Below are 19633 nucleotides of genomic sequence, written 5' to 3' on the forward strand. Positions count from 1 at the left end.
AGAGGAAAGTGATTGGTTCTCAGTGAATGTAGGTTTGCGGCAGGGGTGTGTGATGTCTCCATGGTTGTTTAATTTGTTTATGGATGGGGTTGTTAGGGAGGTAAATGCAAGAGTCTTGGAAAGAGGGGCAAGTATGAAGTCTGTTGGGGATGAGAGAGCTTGGGAAGTGAGTCAGTTGTTGTTCGCTGATGATACAGCGCTGGTGGCGGATTCATGTGAGAAACTGCAGAAGCTGGTGACGGAGTTTGGTAAAGTGTGTGGAAGAAGAAAGTTAAGAGTAAATGTGAATAAGAGCAAGGTTATTAGGTACAGTAGGGTTGAGGGTCAAGTCAATTGGGAGGTGAGTTTGAATGGAGAAAAACTGGAGGAAGTGAAGTGTTTTAGATATCTGGGAGTGGATCTGTCAGCGGATGGAACCATGGAAGCGGAAGTGGATCATAGGGTGGGGGAGGGGGCGAAAATTTTGGGAGCCTTGAAAAATGTGTGGAAGTCGAGAACATTATCTCGGAAAGCAAAAATGGGTATGTTTGAAGGAATAGTGGTTCCAACAATGTTGTATGGTTGCGAGGCGTGGGCTATGGATAGAGTTGTGCGCAGGAGGATGGATGTGCTGGAAATGAGATGTTTGAGGACAATGTGTGGTGTGAGGTGGTTTGATTAAGTAACGTAAGGGTAAGAGAGATGTGTGGAAATAAAAAGAGCGTGGTTGAGAGAGCAGAAGAGGGTGTTTTGAAATGGTTTGTGCACATGGAGAGAATGAGTGAGGAAAGATTGACCAAGAGGATATATGTGTCGGAGGTGGAGGGAACGAGGAGAAGAGGGAGACCAAATTGGAGGTGGAAAGATGGAGTGAAAAGGATTTTGTGTGATTGGGGCCTGAACATGCAGGAGGGTGAAAGGAGGGCAAGGAATAGAGTGAATTGGAGCGATGTGGTATACAGGGGTTGACGTGCTGTCAGTGGATTGAATCAAGGCATGTGAAGCGTCCGGGGTAAACCATGGAAAGCTGTGTAGGTATGTATATTTGCGTGTTTGGACGTGTGTATGTACATGTGTATGGGGGGGGTTGAGCCATGTCTTTCGTCTGTTTCCTTGCGCTACCTCGCAACCGCGGGAGATAGCGACGAGGTATAAAAAAAAAAATATATAGGCGTGCGAAAGAGAGACTTTTGGATGTTAATTTGCTGAGAGGTGCAACTGGAGGGATGTCTGATCATTATCTTGTGGAGGCTAAGGTGAAGATTTGTATGGGTTTTCAGAAAAGAAGAGTGAATGTTGGGGTAAAGAGGGTGGTGAGAGTAAGTGAGCTTGAGAACTAGACCTGTGTGAGGAAGTACCAGGAGAGACTGAGTACAGAATGGAAAAATGTGAGAACAATGGAAGTAAGGGGAGGGGGGGAGGAATGGGATGTATTTAGGGAATCAGTGATGGATTGCGCAAAAGATTCTTGAGGCATGAGAAGAGTGGGAGGTGGGTTGATTAGAAAGGGTAGTGAGTGGTGGGATGAAGAAGTAAGAGTATTAGTGAAAGAGAAGAGAGAGGCATTTGGACGATTTTTGCAGGGAAAAAATGCAATTGAGTGGGAGATGTATAAAAGAAAGAGACAGGAGGTCAAGAGAAAGGTGCAAGAGGTGAAAAAAAGGGCAAATGAGAGTTGGGGTGAGAGAGTATCATTAAATTTTAGGGAGAATAAAAAGATGTTCTGGAAGGAGGTAAATAAAGTGCGTAAGACAAGGGAGCAAATGGGAACTTCAGTTAAGAGCGCAAATGGGGAGGTGATAACAAGTAGTGGTGATGTGAGAAGGAGATGGAGTGAGTATTTCGAAGGTTTGTTGAATGTGTTTGATGATAGAGCGGCAGATATAGGGTGTTTTGGTCGAGGTGGTGTGCAAAGTGAGAGGGTTAGGGAAAATGATTTGGTAAACAGAGAAGAGGTAGTGAAATCTTTGCGGAAGATGAAAGCCGGCAAGGCAGCAGGTTTGGATGGTATTGCAGTGGAATTTATTAAAAAAGGGGGTGACTGTATTGTTGACTGGTTGGTAAGGTTATTTAATGTATGTATGACTCATGGTGAGGTGCCTGAGGATTGGCGGAATGCGTGCATAGTGCCATTGTACAAAGGCAAAGGGGATAAGAGTGAGTGCTCAAATTACAGAGGTATAAGTTTGTTGAGTATTCCTGGTAAATTATATGGGAGGGTATTGATTGAGAGGGTGAAGGCATGTACAGAGCATCAGATTGGGGAAGAGCAGTGTGGTTTCAGAAGTGGTAGAGTATGTGTGGATCAGGTGTTTGCTTTTAAGAATGTATGTGAGAAATACTTAGAAAAGCAAATGGATTTGTATGTAGTATTTATGGATCTGGAGAAGGCATATGATAGAGTTGATAGAGATGCTCTGTGGAAGGTATTAAGAATATATGGTGTGGGAGGAAAGTTGTTAGAAGCAGTGAAAAGTTTTTATCGAGGATGTAAGGCATGTGTACGTGTAGGAAGGGAGGAAAGTGATTGGTTCTCAGTGAATGTAGGTTTGCGGCAGGGGTGTGTGATGTCTCCATGGCTGTTTAATTTGTTTATGGATGGGGTTGTTAGGGAGGTAAATGCAAGAGTTTTGGAAAGAGGGGCAAGTATGAAGTCTGCTGGGGATGAGAGAGCTTGGGAAGTGAGTCAGGTGTTGTTCGCTGATGACACAGCGCTGGTGGCTGATTCATGTGAGAAACTGCAGAAGCTGGTGACTGAGTTTGGTAAAGTGTGTGGAAGAAGAAAGTTAAGAGTAAATGTGAATAAGAGCAAGGTTATTAGGTACAGTAGGGTTGAGGGTCAAGTCAATTGGGAGGTGAGTTTGAATGGAGAGAAACTGGAGGAAGTGAAGTGTTTTAGATATCTGGGAGTGGATCTGGCAGCGGATGGAACCATGGAAGCGGAAGTGGATCATAGGGTGGGGGAGGGGGCGAAAATTTTGGGAGCCTTGAAGAATGTGTGGAAGTCGAGAACATTATCTCGGAAAGCAAAAATGGGTATGTTTGAAGGAATAGTGGTTCCAACAATGTTGTATGGTTGCGAGGCGTGGGCTATGGATAGAGTTGTGCGCAGGAGGATGGATGTGCTGGAAATGAGATGTTTGAGGACAATATGTGATGTGAGGTGGTTTGATCGAGTGAGTAACGTAAGGGTAAGAGAGATGTGTGGAAGTAAAAAGAGCGTGGTTGAGAGAGCAGAAGAGGGTGTTTTGAAGTGGTTTGGGCACATGGAGAGGATGAGTGAGGAAAGATTGACCAAGAGGATATATGTGTCGGAGGTGGAGGGAACAAGGAGAAGAGGGAGACCAAATTGGAGGTGGAAAGATGGAGTGAAAAAGATTTTGTGTGATCGGGGCCTGAACATGCAGGAGGGTGAAAGGAGGGCAAGGAATAGAGTGAATTGGAGCGATGTGGTATACCGGGGTTGACGTGCTGTCAGTGGATTGAATCAAGGCATGTGAAGCGTCTGGGGTAAACCATGGAAAGCTGTGTAGGTATGTATATTTGCATGTGTGGACGTATGCATATACATGTGTATGGTAGGGGGGGTTGGGCCATTTCTTTCGTCTGTTTCCTTGCGCTACCTCGCAAACGCGGGAGACAGCGACAAAGTATAAAAAAACAAAGAATATATATATATATACGAATATAGTGCTTATGAATGTGCGCTACCACATAACAAACCTCCAATAGCCAGAATCAAATCCGTGACTCCTGCTTAGCACGTGGGAGCATTATGGTTAGGCTATGATCACCCCTAAGGGGGAAATGACTGTTTCAATACTGTGTAATCGAATAACCTTCGTTTTGCGTCGGTTAGCAACGGGGTGTCTACTGGTCATATCCCATAGGCTTACAGAACTAGTAGATAGCATTTTACAGAACCTAACTGTACACCATGGAGTTAATTAATTTCATCCCACCACTCACTACCCTTTCTAATTCTGGATGAAAAAAATTGGTGTGATAGGGCCCTCGTTAGTATTTTTCGCCGATTTTTCTCATACTCTCAAAATATGACTCTGAAATGTTGGAAAATATTGGGGTAGCTCATGGTCATTGGTGGGAAGGGGGGCACCCTTGTTGTTGCAATAGGTGGTGGTGTGTCTGCCTGGAGCTATTGTGGTGGGTGGATGTTTTTTCTATAGACCCCCTGGCATCCGCTTTTTCCCCCTACCCATTTTTGATTTGTAGTGAGTTTGTTTTGCAATGCCTGGTCCTAAGGACTTGTCTAAAGAGGATATTGCTGCTATTGTGGCCATGTACAAGGCAGGAAAGTGTAATGAAGAAATAGCTGAAACGACACTTTGAAGTGTGCTAGGGTGGACAAAGCCCTTCATTGACGATGGTGGCATTGACATTCCTATCCAGAAGAAACAACCTGGATGACTTTGTATCACTTCCCAATGTGCTATGAAGATTATCCAACATCAAGTAGACAAGAATCCACATATTTCAGCATGACAGTTAAAGGAAGACAAACCTAGGCTACTTGGTCTTGTGTCTGCTTGTACTATTCGTAACTGGCTTCGTGTTGACTTAAATTTCAAGAGGGGTATGCTTTGTAAGAAACTGCTTTTGACAGACCGCCATCGCAAGAATAGACTCGCATTTGCCTAGAAATATTTGTAGTGGAACAATGAAAAGTGGAAGAAAGTGTTGTGGTCTGGTAAGGCTACACTTGATGTTAGTGACAGCCATGGAGGCAAAGTGTACTGGAGGCAAGGTAGTGACCCATACGTTCCAAAGTACATTCAAGCAACTATAAAATTTCCAGACTAAATAATGGTTTGGGGGCTTTTGGTTATGATGGTGTTGGAAATCTTGTGTTTTTAAGCACAATACCTGGAGCTGTTTTGTGATGAATTTCTTGACTGTTCTGAGAAAACTGGTTGTGATATTTTATGCAAGATGGTGCACTGTGCCACACTGCTAAATTGATATATGACTGGTTCGCAGTTTGTTGTTTGACATACTTTCAAAACTGGCTAGGTAACTCTCCAGACTTTAACCCTATTCAGAACTTGTGGTCTGTTATAAAGTCACAGTTGTGTAGGTAGGATATATCCTGCATGCCTAAGCTCCAGGCCACCATCCAGGATATTTGGGACAACCATGACCCTACATACCTTCATCATCTTGCAGCATCTGTTCCCAAGTGCCTCCAGGATATATGAGGGCCAAGGGATGTCATATGAAGTACTAGAGGGGATGAGTACATGTTTTATCTTGTTTATTGATATTTCATATGTTGCATCATGCTGTAAGAAGGGCACGCCAGTTATTTCTGCTGAGACTGTATACATACATATACATACACAAACATATACATATATACACATGTACATATTCATACTTGCTGGCATTCACCCATTCCGGCACCACCCCACAACACAGGAAACAGCATCACTAACCCCTGCATCAAGGAGGTAGTGCCAGAAAATGTACAAAGAAAGGCCACATCCACTCACATCCATACAAGATCTGTCATGTGTAATGTACTGAAACCAGAGCTCCCTACCCACATCCAGGCTCAACAGACATGTTCATGGTTTACCCTGGACGTTTCACATTCCCTGGTTCAGTCCTTGATGGCATGTTGACCCCAGTAAACCACATTGTTACAGTTCACTCTATTCCATGGATGCCTCTCACCCTCCTGCACATTCAGGCTCGTGTCATTCAAAATCTTTTTCACCTCATCCTTCCAACCCCAAAACATTTCACTATACCCTCTTTTGCTCTCTCAACAACACTTTTTATTACCACACCTCTCTCTTACCATTTCATTACTTACTCGATCAAAGCACTTCACACCATATATTGTCCTCAAACATTTCATAACCATCACATCCACCCTCCTCTACACAACTTTATCTATAGCCCATTCCTTGCAACCATATAATATTGTTGGAACCACTATTCCATCAAACATACCCATTTTTGCTTTTTGAGATAATTTTCTCTCTTTCCACACATATTTCATCACTCCCAGAACCTTCATCCCCCCTCTGACACACTTCTGCTTCCATGCTTCCATCTGCTGATAAGTCCACTCCCAGATATATAAGATACCTCACTTCCTCCAATTTTTTTCCATTCACTTACATCTCAGCTAACTTGTTGCTTGACCCTGCTAATCCTAATAAGCTTGTTTTTATTTACATTTACTCTCAACTCTCACCTTTCACACACCCTTCCAAACTCAGTCACCAACCATTGCAGTTTCTCACTCGAATCAGCCACTAGCGCTGTATCATTGGTGAACACCAATTGACTCACTTCCCAGGCCCTCTCATCTGCAACAGGCTGCATACTTGCCCCTCTCTCCAAGACTCTTGCATTTCCCTCTTTCACCAACCCATTCATAAACAAATTGAACAACCATAGTGATATCACACATCCTTGCTGCGGACTAATGTTCACTGGGAACCATTCACTCTACTCTCTTCCTACTTGTATACATGACTTACATGCTTGATAAAATCTTCTCACTACTTCTAGCAGCTTACCTCTCATACAATATTTTTTGTGAGAACTTCCATAAAGCATCTCTATCAGCCCTATCATATTCCATCTCCAGATCCATAAATGCCACATACAAATCCATCTGTTTTTGTGAGTATTTTTCATACACATTCTTCAAAGGAAACACCTGATCCACACATCCTCTACCACCTCTGAAACCACACTGCTCTTCCCCAGTCTGATGCTCTGTACATGCCTTTTCCCTCTCAATCAGTACGCTCTGTACATGCCTTTACCCTCCCAATCAGTACCCTTCCCCCCAATCTGATGCTCTGTACATGCTTTTATCCTCCCAATCAGTACCCTTCCACACAGTTTACCAGGTATACTCAACAGACTTATGCCTCTGCAGTTTGAGGACTCATCCCCTTTGCCTTTATACAGTGGCATGTACTCTGCCAGACCTCAGGCATCTCACCATGATCCATACATACATTGAATATCCTTACCAACCAATAAGTGGCACAGTCACCCCATCTCTTTTTAAATTTACTCACAGTACCATCCACTTCTGCTGTTTTGCCAGATTTCATCTTCCACAAGGATTTCACTACCACATCTCTTCATCAAACCATTCTCCCCAACTTTCTCTTTTTGCATACCACCCCGACCAAAACACTTTGCATCTGCCACTCTATCATCAAAAACCCTTAACAATCTTTCAAAATGCTCTCTCCATCTCCTTTTCACTCCATCACTACTTATCACTTCCTCCTTTTCCCCCCTTCACCAATGATCCCATTTGTTCTCTTGTCTTTCACACATTATTTACCTCTTTTCAAGACATTTTTTTATTCTCCCTAAAGTTTACTGATACTCTTTCACCCCAACTCCCACTTGCCCTCTTTTTCGACCTTTGCACCTTCCTCTTGACCTCCTGCTGCTTTCTCTTATACATCTCCCAATCATTTTTACTCCTTTCTTGAACATACTGCCCAAACGCTTCTCTTTTCTCTTTCACTAGCAACTTTACTTTTTCATCCCTCCACTCGCAACCCTTTCTAATCTATCTACCTCTCACCTTTTGTACACCACATGCATCTCTTGCACATCCCATCTCTGCTTCCCTGAATATCTCCCATTTCTCACTCCCCTCACATCATTTGCTCTCACCTTTTGCCATTCTGCATTCAATCATTCCTGGTATTTCTTCGCACAAGTCCTCTTTCCAAGCTCATTTACTCTCTCCGCTCTCTTCTTCCCAACATTTTCTCTTCTTTTTCAAAAATCTTTACAAGTCTTCACCCTTGCCTCCACAAGATAGTTAGTTATCAGACATCCCACCAGCAGCCCCTCTCAGCACATTTACATTCCAAATCCTCTCTTTTACATGCTATCGATTAAGACAATCTAATAGAATTGAATATGACAATTACAGTTATTAATCTTCTTTTTTAAGTTCTCTAATTTTTTCATTATTGTTCTATCATTAGGTAGGTGCTCAAACACCAGTTATCCAAAATTATCCATTTTATTTCAATCAAGCTTTTGCTTTCACGGAGGCATCATCAGGAATTAAAAAAAAAGAAAAAACTGTCACAAAACTTGCATATAGAATTTGAAATGCAAAGAACATGTATATAAGAAAAAAACCACAGTGCATTGAATGTAAAAAGTTTGGGAAAATGCTATAAGTGATACAAATCAACATTACCGTGACAGGTGGTATGAGCTACAACCTAAATATATAATATGGATACAGAAACTAAGAAAATTACAGAAGAAGAAACACAGAGCAATCTTACATGAAGTAGGAGTATTGACAGTTCATCCTGAAATACTTTTGTAACCCAGGACTGTCTGGAAATGGTAGACTTGGTAGCTTGTAATGGGTCAGTAACGTGTTCCCCATTTCAAAAATAGCGTTAGATCTACATTCTATTGGCCTGCCATCAAAGAGCTGTATGGTGGTAGTCATGTTTGTCTGGATGTTGATGACAGGTTCTTTCTCTCTAATTTGAATGGCTTCTGATATCTCTAGTCTTCACTAATCACTGTAGGTAGGAAAGATTTTGGTCTTATTTACTGTAATCTTCCATGTTAATCTCATACCATGCTTGTGTTCATGATACTATTTGATTTTACCTTCTTGTAAGTGGAGTGAGAGGCAGTAGCTAAGGATGTAGGATGTATGTTCATTGTAGTTTATGTGGTGAGATTAACAGTCCCCCAGTGTAGCATTGGTACTCATAGACCACATCGGTACAATTCGAATTATTTTAGTATATTACCAGACTAATATCTTTGTCTTTATCAATTGCCTTGCGGTTTCTGGCCACAATATCTCGCACGACCTTCTGATCCTTTTGATATGTTGTTGAAAATTTGTTCCTGTAGTAAACTTTAATGCTGTCTCATTGAGGTTGTCTGTTTGCAACAAGATGCTGGTCTACCAGGTTGTTCACAATGGTATCAAATTCAGTATTTGAATATCTATTGTTAATTAACATCTGCCTAACTGGTGATCCAGTTTCTTAATCAGCCTAACATGCAGTAGTGTTTAAACTCTTTCTGGCAATCCAGATGATGTGGTTGCCATTGTTAAGGGAGAACCCAAGTGTGCCATAGTTGATTCTTAAGGTAATTTTTTTTTTACTTTGCTCAACCTCTATATGAGATGTTTGTCACTAATCATACTCTTTTATGTTGGTATGCCCTCAAAGCTCATAGGATGTACTGTCCTTGGACAGAAATTTAAGTTTTGAAGCATGAAAAACTTTCTGGGATAGTAATCCATGAGCTTTTTTCCCAGTTTGTGATTCTCACCCTGCCTTCCCATCCCTTTTGAAAAACTTTTCTCTAACTGATGGTGACTACCACTGTGTTGAATTCTGTCCCAAGAATTATGAGGCATGTGTGTACTGATGGCCTTTGGACAATGATGTCATCACTACTGAATTGATTTAATTGATTAGTTAGAGGCTGGCCTGGGTTGAACTTTTGCCATTATTGCTTTACAAGGTTAAATGCAGGGGCTTTGTAAGGTGGGAGTGTTAAAAGGTTTGTAACTCCTGGAAATCTGAGAACTCTCTAATGGCTCCTGTGATGCTACCCTAGAACGTTTTTCTTATTTCAAAACTTAAATTTGTAATATCCTGTTTCATAGTATTTATAGTATTTGAATTTGGCATTCTAGATTCCATGGAGCCTTTACTGGTGGATTTTCAGCGGGTTATTTCAACTCTGTTGGAACAAAAGAGGGATGGACTCCCTCAGCATTTGTATCTTCTAGGAACCAACGAACAAAGAGCAAACAAGCTAAACCCCAAGATTTCATGGATGAAGAGGTAAGGTTGACCAAAGTGTTGATTGATGATTTGATCTCAATTATCTGATTTTTAACTTATGCATAGACTAAAATGTATCTGTCTATCTATCCAGAATTGCTCAGTGATAATTCATTAGTGAATTCTTTTTGATTTTAAAGGAATACATGAAATTCATGTAAGAAAAAATATATTTATATATTTGATTTCTAATATGCTATGCTTCAGAAGTGTATGTCAGTTTGGAGGTACTCTTATGTTTATGACTCTGATGTGACCAGCTTATGGGTGCAAACCATTACCAACATCATACTCTTAGTTTGCCTCTGTAAAGTAGAGAAGAACTACTCTGCTACTCTTGGCATCTACATCTGTGTCTGTGTGCATGTCCACCTCTTGTTTAAGTTTCAGGTCTGAATTCTGCTTTCATTGCTATTTGATAAACAGTCTTTCAATGTTATATGCACATTGATATTTAGGATTAATTCAGCATTGCCCAAAAGTAGGTTGCTTTGATATGTATTTCATGCCTTGGTGTCAGGTAAAGTTGTGTATTCCAGTGCAGTTCTCAGCACATTCACATGACTTAATATGCTGATGCATCCCATCAAAAGTACACTTGCTTCCACTCACACCTGTACAGTGGCTGGCATGTTTTATTAGATGTGGCATATATTTTTTGTTTACATTGTATTTTTAAAGGTGAATGGGCCGCAACAACCTCTATGGTATTAAGATTATGTATTAGGGATTCCCCTTGTATGTATGAATACTGATATAACCTCTATGTATACACTCTACACATTCAGATTTTTTAGTTTAATGTCATTGCCAGTTATCTAGTATCTGTTGTGTGGTGACAAACTTTGTACCCGCATGAGAACTTGGTTGAGACTGGTGCAGCAGTGATTAGGAATCAGGTTGTACCTGTTAGAAGCGTAAAGATTTAAGGCTCATTGTGTAATGTTATCAAAGAAAAATTAGAAAAATTACACCGTGCATTTCCTAATATTATACAAGAGATATGTTTGACCAACTTTGTGGTAGTAGTGTCAGCATTGCATCACATCATTTTATTATTATTTTATTATTTTGCTTTGTCGCTGTCTCCCGTGTTTGCGAGGTAGTGCAAGGAAACAGACGAAAGAAATGGCCCAACCCACCCTCATACACATGTATATACATACACGTCCACACACGCAAATATACATACCTATACATCTCTATGTACACATATATATACACACACAGACATATACATATATACACATGTACATAATTCATACTGTCTGCCTTTATTTATTCCCATCGCCACCTTGCCACACATGGAATAACATCCCCCTCCCCCCTCATGTGTGTGAGGTAGCGCTAGGAAAAAGACAACAAAGGCCCCATTCATTCACACTCAGTCTCTAGCTGTCATGTAATAATGCCCGAAACCACAGCTCCCTTTCCACATCCAGGCCCCACAGAACTTTCCATGGTTTACCCCAGACGCTTCACATGCCCTGATTCAATCCATTGACAGCACGTCGACCCCGGTATACCACATCGATCCAATTCACTCTATTCCTTGCCCGCCTTTCACCCTCCTGCATGTTCAGGCCCAGATCACTCAAAATCTTTTTCACTCCATCTTTCCACCTCCAATTTGGTCTCCCACTTCTACTCGTTCCCTCTACCTCTGACACATATATCCTCTTGGTCAATCTTTCCTCACTCATTCTCTCCATGTACCCAAACCATTTCAAAACACCCTCTTCTGCTCTCTCTACCACGCTCTTTTTATTTCCACACATCTCTTTTACCCTTACGTTACTTACTCGATCAAACCACCTCACACTACATATTGTCCTCAAACATCTCATTTCGAGCACATCCACCCTCCTGCGCACAACTCTATCCATAGCCCACGCCACGCAACCATACAACATTGTTGGAACCACTATTCCTTCAAACATACCCATTTTTGCTTTCCGAGATAATGCTCTCAACTTCCAAACATTCTTCAAGGCTCCCAGGATTTTCGCCCCCTCCCCCACACTATGATTCACTTCCGCTTCCATGGTTCCATCCACTGCCAGATCCACTCCCAGATATCTAAAACACTTTACTTCCTCCAGTTTTTCTCCATTCAAACTTACCTCCCAATTGACTTGACCCTCAACCCTACTGTATCTAATAACCTTGCTCTTATTCATGTTGACTCTTAACTTTCTTCTTTCACACACTTTACCAAACTCAGTCACCAGCTTCTGCAGTTTCTCACATGAATCAGCCACCAGCGCTGTATCATCAGCGAACAACAACTGACTCACTTCCCAAGCTCTCTCATCCACAACAGACTGCATACTTGCCCCTCTTTCCAAAACTCTTGCATTCACCTTCCTAACAACCCCATCCATAAACAAATTAAACAACCATGGAGACATCACACACCCCTGCTGCAAACCTACATTCACTGAGAACCAATCACTTTCCTCTCTTCCTACATGTACACATGCCTTACATCCTCAATAAAAACTTTTCACTGCTTCTAACAACTTGCCTCCCACACCATATATTCTTAATACCTTCCACAGAGCATCTCTATCAACTCTATCATATGCCTTCTCCAGATCCATAAATGCTACATACAAATCCATTTGCTTTTCTAAGTATTTCTCACATACATTCTTCAAAGCAAACACCTGATCCACACATCCTCTACCACTTCTGAAACCACACTGCTCTTCCCCAATCTGATGCTCTGCACATGCATTCACCCTCTCAATCAATACCCTCCCATATAATTTACCAGGAATACTCAACATACTTATACCTCTGTAATTTGAGCACTCACTCTTATCCCCTTTGCCTTTGTACAATGGCACTATGCAAGCATTCCGCCAATCCTCAGGCACCTCACCATGAATCATGCACACATTAACCTTACCAACCAGTCAGTAATACAGTCACCCCCTTTTTTAATAAATTCCACTGCAGTACCATCTAAACCTGCTGCCTTGCCGGCTTTCATCTTCTGCAAAGCTTTTACTACCTCTTCTCTGTTTACCAAATCATTTTTCCTAACCCTCTCACTTTGCACACCACCTCAACCAAAACACCCTATATCTGCCACTCTGTCATCAAACACATTCAACAAACCTTCAAAATTCTCACTACATCTCCTTCTCACATCACCACTACTTTTTATCACCTCCCCATTACCCCCCTTCACTGAAGTTCCCATTTGCTCCCTTGTCTTATGCACTTTATTTACCTCCTTCCAGAACATCTTTTTATTCTCCCTAAAATTTAATGGTACTCCCTCACCCCAACTCTCATTTGCCCTCTTTTTCACCTCTCGCACCTTTCTCTTGACCTCCTGCCTCTTTCTTTTATACATCTCCCACTCATTTGCATTTTTTCCCTGCAAAAATTGTCCAAATGCCTCTCTTCTCTTTCACTAATAATCTTACTTCTTCATCCCACCACTCACTACCCTTTCTAATCAACCCACCTCCCACGCTTCTCATGCCACAAGCATCTCTTGCGCAGGCCATCACTGCTTCCCTAAATACATCCCATTCCTCCCCTTACCTCCTTTGTTCTCACCTTTTTCCATTCTGTACTCAGTCTCTCCTGGTACTTCCTCACACAAGTCTCCTTTCCAAGCTCACTTACTCTCACCACCCTCTTCACCCCAACTTTCTCTCTTCTTTTCTGAAAACCCATAGAAATCTTCACCTTCGCCTCCACAAGATAATGATCAGACATCCCTCCAGTTGCACCTCTCAGCACATTAACATCCAAAAGTCTCTCTTTCGCACGCCTTTCAATTAACACGTAATACAATAACGCTCTCTGGCCATCTCTCCTACTTACATACGTATACTTATGTATATCTCGCTTTTTAAACCAGGTATTCCCAATCATCAGTCCTTTTTCAGCACATAAATCTACAAGCTCTTCACCGTTTCCATTTACAACACTGAACACCCCATGTATACCAATTATTCCCTCAACTGCCACATTACTCACCTTTGCATTCAAATCACCCATCACTATAACCCGGTCTTGTGCATCAAGACCACTAACACACTCATTCAGCTGCTCCCAAAACACTTGCCACTCATGATCTTTCTTCTCATGCCCAGGTGCATATGCACCAATAATCACCCATCTCTCTCCATCAACTTTCAGTTTTACCCATATTAATCTAGAATTTACTTTCTTACACTCTATCACATACTCCCACCACTGCTGTTTCAGGAGTAGTGCTACTCCTTCCCTTGCTCTTGTCCTCTCACTAACCCCTTACTTTACTCCCAAGACATTCCCAAACCACTCTTCCCCTTTACCCTTTAGCTTCGTTTCACTCAGACAAAACATCCAGGTTCCTTTCCTCAAACATACTACCTATCTCTCCTTTTTTCACACCATGTTTACATCCACACACATTTAGACACCCCAATCTGAGCCTTTGAGGAGGATGAGCACTCCCCGCATGACTCCTTCTGTTTCCCATTTTTAGAAAGTTAAAATACAAGGAGAGGAGGATTTCTTGCCCCCCGCTCCCGTCCCCTTTAGTCGCCTTCTTTGACACGTGAGGAATGCGTGGGAAGTATTCTTTCTCCCCTATCCCCAGGGATGATATATATATATATATATATATATATATATATCATCCCTGGGGATAGGGGAGAAAGAATACTTCCCACGTATTCCCTGCGTGTCGTAGAAGGCGACTAAAAGGGGAGGGAGTGGGGGGGCTGGAAATCCTCCCCTCTTGTTTTTTTTTTTTTTTTAATTTTCCAAGAGAAGGAACAGAGAAGGGGGCCAGGTGAGGATATTCCCTCAGAGGCCCAGTCCTCTGTTCTTAACGCTACCTTGCTAATGCGGGAAATGGCGAATAGTTTGAAAGAAAGAATATATATATATATATATATATATATATATATATATATATATATAGAGAGAGAGAGAGAGAGAGAGAGAGAGAGAGAGATGCTCTGTGGAAGGTATTAAGAATATATGGTGTGGGAGGCAAGTTGTTAGAAGCAGTGAAAAGTTTTTATCGAGGATGTAAGGCATGTGTACGTGTAAGAAGAGAGGAAAGTGATTGGTTCTCAGTGAATGTAGGTTTGCGGCAGGGGTGTGTGATGTCTGCATTGTTGTTTAATTTGTTTATGGATGGGGTTGTTAGGGAGGTGAATGCAAGAGTTTTGGAAAGAGGGGCAAGTATGAAGTCTGTTATCGATGAGAGAGCTTGGGAAGTGAGTCGATGATTGTTGTTCGATGATGATACAGCGCTGGTGGCTGATTCATGTGAGAAACTGCAGAAGCTGGTGACTGAGTTTGGTAAAGTGTGTGAAAGAAGAAAGTTGAGAGTAAATGTGAATAAGAGCAAGGTTATTAAGTACAGTAGGGTTGAGGGTCAAGTCAATTGGGAGGTAAGTTTGAATGGAGAAAAACTGGAGGAAGTAAAGTGTTTTAGATATCTGGTAGTGGATCTGGCAGCGGATGGAACCATGGAAGCGGAAGTGAATCATAGGGTGGGGGAGGGGGCGAAAATCCTGGGAGCCTTTGAGAATGTTTGGAAGTCGAGAACATTATCTTGGAAAGCAAAAATGGGTATGTTTGAAGGAATAGTGGTTCCAACAATGTTGTATGGTTGCGAGGCGTGGGCTACGGATAGAGTTGTGCGCAGGAGGGTGGATGTGCTGGAAATGAGATGTTTGAGGACGATGTGTGGTGTGAGGTGATTTGATCGAGTAAGTAACGTAAGGGTAAGAGAGATGTGTGGAAATAAAAAGAGCGTGGTTGAGAGAGCAGAAGAGGGTGTTTTGAAATGGTTTGGGCACGTGGAGAGAATGAGTGAGGAAAGATTGACCAAGAGGATATATGTGTCGGAGGTGGAGGGAACGAGGAGAAGTGGGAGACCAAATTGGAGGTGGAAAGATGGAGTGAAAAAGATTTTGTGTGATCGGGGCCTGAACATGCAGGAGGGTGAAAGGAGGGCAAGGAATAGAGTGAATTGGATCGATGTGGTATACCGGTATATATAATTTTTTTTTTTCTTTTTTTTTTGCTTTGTCGCTGTCTCCCGCGTTTGTGAGGTAGCGCAAGGAAACAGACGAAGGAAATGGCCCAACCCACCCCCATACACATGCCTTGATTCAATCCACTGACAGCACGTCAACCCTGGTATACCACATCGCTCCATTGGTAAAGTGTGTGGAAGAAGAAAGTTAAGAGTAAATGTGAATAAGAGCAAGGTTATTAGGTACAGTAGGGTTGAGGGTCAAGTCAATTGGGAGGTGAGTTTGAATGGAGAAAAACTGGAGGAAGTGAAGTGTTTTAGATATCTGGGAGTGGATCTGTCAGCGGATGGAACCATGGAAGCGGAAGTGGATCATAGGGTGGGGGAGGGGGCGAAAATTTTGGGAGCCTTGAAAAATGTGTGGAAGTCGAGAACATTATCTCGGAAAGCAAAAATGGGTATGTTTGAAGGAATAGTGGTTCCAACAATGTTGTATGGTTGCGAGGCGTGGGCTATGGATAGAGTTGTGCGCAGGAGGATGGAGGTGCTGGAAATGAGATGTTTGAGGACAATGTGTGGTGTGAGGTGGTTTGATCGAGTAAGTAACGTAAGGGTAAGAGAGATGTGTGGAAATAAAAAGAGCGTGGTTGAGAGAGCAGAAGAGGGTGTTTTGAAATGGTTTGGGCACATGGAAAGAATGAGTGAGGAAAGATTGACCAAGAGGATATATGTGTCGGAGGTGGAGGGAACGAGGAGAAGAGGGAGACCAAATTGGAGGTGGAAAGATGGAGTGAAAAGGATTTTGTGTGATCGGGGCCTGAACATGCAGGAGGGTGAAAGGAGGGCAAGGAATAGAGTGAATTGGAGCGATGTGGTATACAGGGGCTGACGTGCTGTCAGTGGATTGAATCAAGGCATGTGAAGCGTCCGGGGTAAACCATGGAAAGCTGTGTAGGTATGTATATTTGCGTGTGTGGACGTGTGTATGTACATGTGTATGGGGGGGTTGGGCCATTTCTTTCGTCTGTTTCCTTGCGCTACCTCGCAACCGCGGGAGACAGCGACGAGGTATAAAAAAAAAAAACTCTCTCTTACCCTTACGTTACTTACTCGATCAAACCACCTCACACCACACATTGTCCTCAAACATCTCATTTCCAGCACATCCATCCTCCTGCGCACAACTCTATCCATAGTCCATGCCTCGCAACCATACAACATTGTTGGAACCACTATTCCTTCAAACATACCCATTTTTGCTTTCCGAGATAATGTTCTCGACTTCCACACATTCTTCAAGGCTCCCAGAATTTTCACCCTCTCCCCCACCCTATGATCCACTTCCGCTTCCATGGTTCCATCCGCTGCCAGATCCACTCCCAGATATCTAAAACACTTCACTTCCTCCAGTTTTTCTCCATTCAAACTCACCTCCCAAATGAATTGACCCTCAACCCTACTGTACCTAATAACCTTGCTCTTATTCACATTTACTCTTAACTTTCTTCTTTCACACACTTTACCAAACTCAGTCACCAGCTTCTGCAGTTTCTCACATGAATCAGCCACCAGCGCTGTATCATCAGCGAACAACAACTGACTCACTTCCCAAGCTCTCTCATCCCCATATATATATATATCTCATATATATATATATATATATACACACATACGCACACATACACATTGAGATGTGTCCATCAAAGGCAAAGATGTACACAAATTTCACAAGTAATGAAGAGGCTAAAAGTAACATGTGGGTGCTACAAACTCTAGAAGCTATAGTGAAACGTCACCTTCCCCGAACTAAAGTTCGTATCATGAAGTTGGACACAACAGCAGCAACTCGTTTGGCAATGTCTACTTTATAACTTCCCACTGTCTTTTTAGCCTACCTATGTGCAGAATTTGCACTTCTTTCTTCTGTGGACCAACATATATATGTTTCACAATCTTTGAACATACAATTGTGTGCATATATTAATGGATAGTATCTGAAATTGGCATAGATGTGGATATTTACAGCAAGTACAATCACTGATTTTTTTTTTGAAAAAATACTGTGAAAAATGAAGAAATTAAAGTTTATACACAGAAATGTCACAAAAGTACCTGTCACATGGCATTATCGTCCAGGAATCCTGATGTAGTTTTTTAATCTTGTAATCAGATCTCATTTAAATGTGTTGCTCAGTGACATCCATTGTTCAATACGCTCAGTTTCAAATACCTGCTTAGGGGTTAACCTGAATTAAATGTACCATCACCACACACTTGTGCATGGAAAATATCTTTATATAGACCATATTTTCTTTATTATTTTGAGATACCACATACTGTGGGTAGTGTATTTATTTGATAAGTGACTAATATTTATAATTGTGAAAACATTTGTCAACTCAATAGACATCAGTCCCAGCAACTAAGAGTGAAAGAAATCATTTATTGTTGAGATGGATTTTGTGCTGTATGAGGCTAAATACTATTCACTTTTATGATTATCACTTATGATCTGAAGAATAACATGAAGGCTGGAGAGAGTTTGACTGATTCGTGTACATATTAGAGATAAAGAAACAGGACAAGCAGGGTGCCACCCATCATATGTCACCTATGCACCATGTTGTGTTGCCACTCACACTGCTAACAGTGTCAGTCAGTATTTGATGATTTATGGTGAATGATATTTTAAAAAATTTTTCATTAATGAATGTTAATTTATTGTAACAAAATGTTACAAAAACCATATTATATATATATATATATATATATATATATATTATATATATATATATATATATATATATATATATATATATATATATATATATTATCCCTGGGGATAGGGGATTAAGAATACTTCCCACGTATTCCCTGCGTGTCGTAGAAGGCGACTAAAAGGGGAGGGAGCGGGGGGCTGGAAATCCTCCCCTCTCGTTTTTTTTTTTTTTTAAGTTTTCCAAAAGAAGGAACAGAGGGGGCCAGTTGAGGATATTCCAAAAAAGGCCCAGTCCTCTGTTCTTAGCGCTACCTCGCTAATGTGGGAAATGGCGAATAGTTTAAAAGAAAGAAAAGATATATATATATATATATATATATATATATATATATATATATATATATATATATATATATATATATATATATACATACACCGTCATATACATCAATTCATGTGTACCATAAAGATATTCTTAATTACTGAAAATAAGGACATTACTTTCATTAAATTAAAACATGATGTTAATGCCTTACTTCACCAAATGTTAAGCATCAAAAAACTAAGACAACCAGGACAGACTGATTCTCTTGAAATTACTGAACTTTATCTTGCTTCATCTTCAGCACATCTTCCCAGTAATATGCTAATGTACAAGAAACATTGTACATTGTTAGAATCTCTCATTACACTTGCAATATTTAACATTCATCACAAAGATCTGGATGATATTCATTGAGATAGTTTTGCAAGAGTAAGTTGAATATAAGCTGCCTTCTCAGCCCACAAAACCTAACATGAAGAAATATTCTCAATTTTGGGAAAGTCCCAGAGTTACTAACTGCACTGTTTACACTGGAGGAAATTCTGAGTCATCATCAAACTTAAGGACACTCTTTGGAGGCGATTCACAAGCAGCAGCCATCTCACTCATCTTGTCTGCTTCAACGCGCTAAGGTGGAGAGACAGTTCTTGTATCTGAACAGGCAGCGTAGCAGGTGCGGGAGTTTGGTGTGGCTCCGGCCGATGGATTAGCAATGGTTTCCCCGTCATTCCTCGCACTGTACTGTCTGTGGT

The 19633-nt window shown here is 41.4% G+C and overlaps 1 protein-coding gene across 1 annotated transcript in view; it reads left to right on the forward strand.

Moving 5' to 3' along the window:
* Positions 1-19633, forward strand: part of LOC139749709 (G patch domain-containing protein 1 homolog) — a 240342-nt gene that overhangs the window by 97867 nt on the left and 122842 nt on the right. Inside the window, exon 3 of the mRNA XM_071663863.1 lies at positions 9683-9833. Within this exon, the coding sequence (XP_071519964.1) occupies positions 9683-9833 (151 nt within the window). The remainder of the gene's footprint in view (positions 1-9682; positions 9834-19633) is intronic.

Source organism: Panulirus ornatus, chromosome 8 (genome assembly GCF_036320965.1).
Source record: "Panulirus ornatus isolate Po-2019 chromosome 8, ASM3632096v1, whole genome shotgun sequence".
Lineage (NCBI taxonomy): Eukaryota > Metazoa > Arthropoda > Malacostraca > Decapoda > Palinuridae > Panulirus > Panulirus ornatus.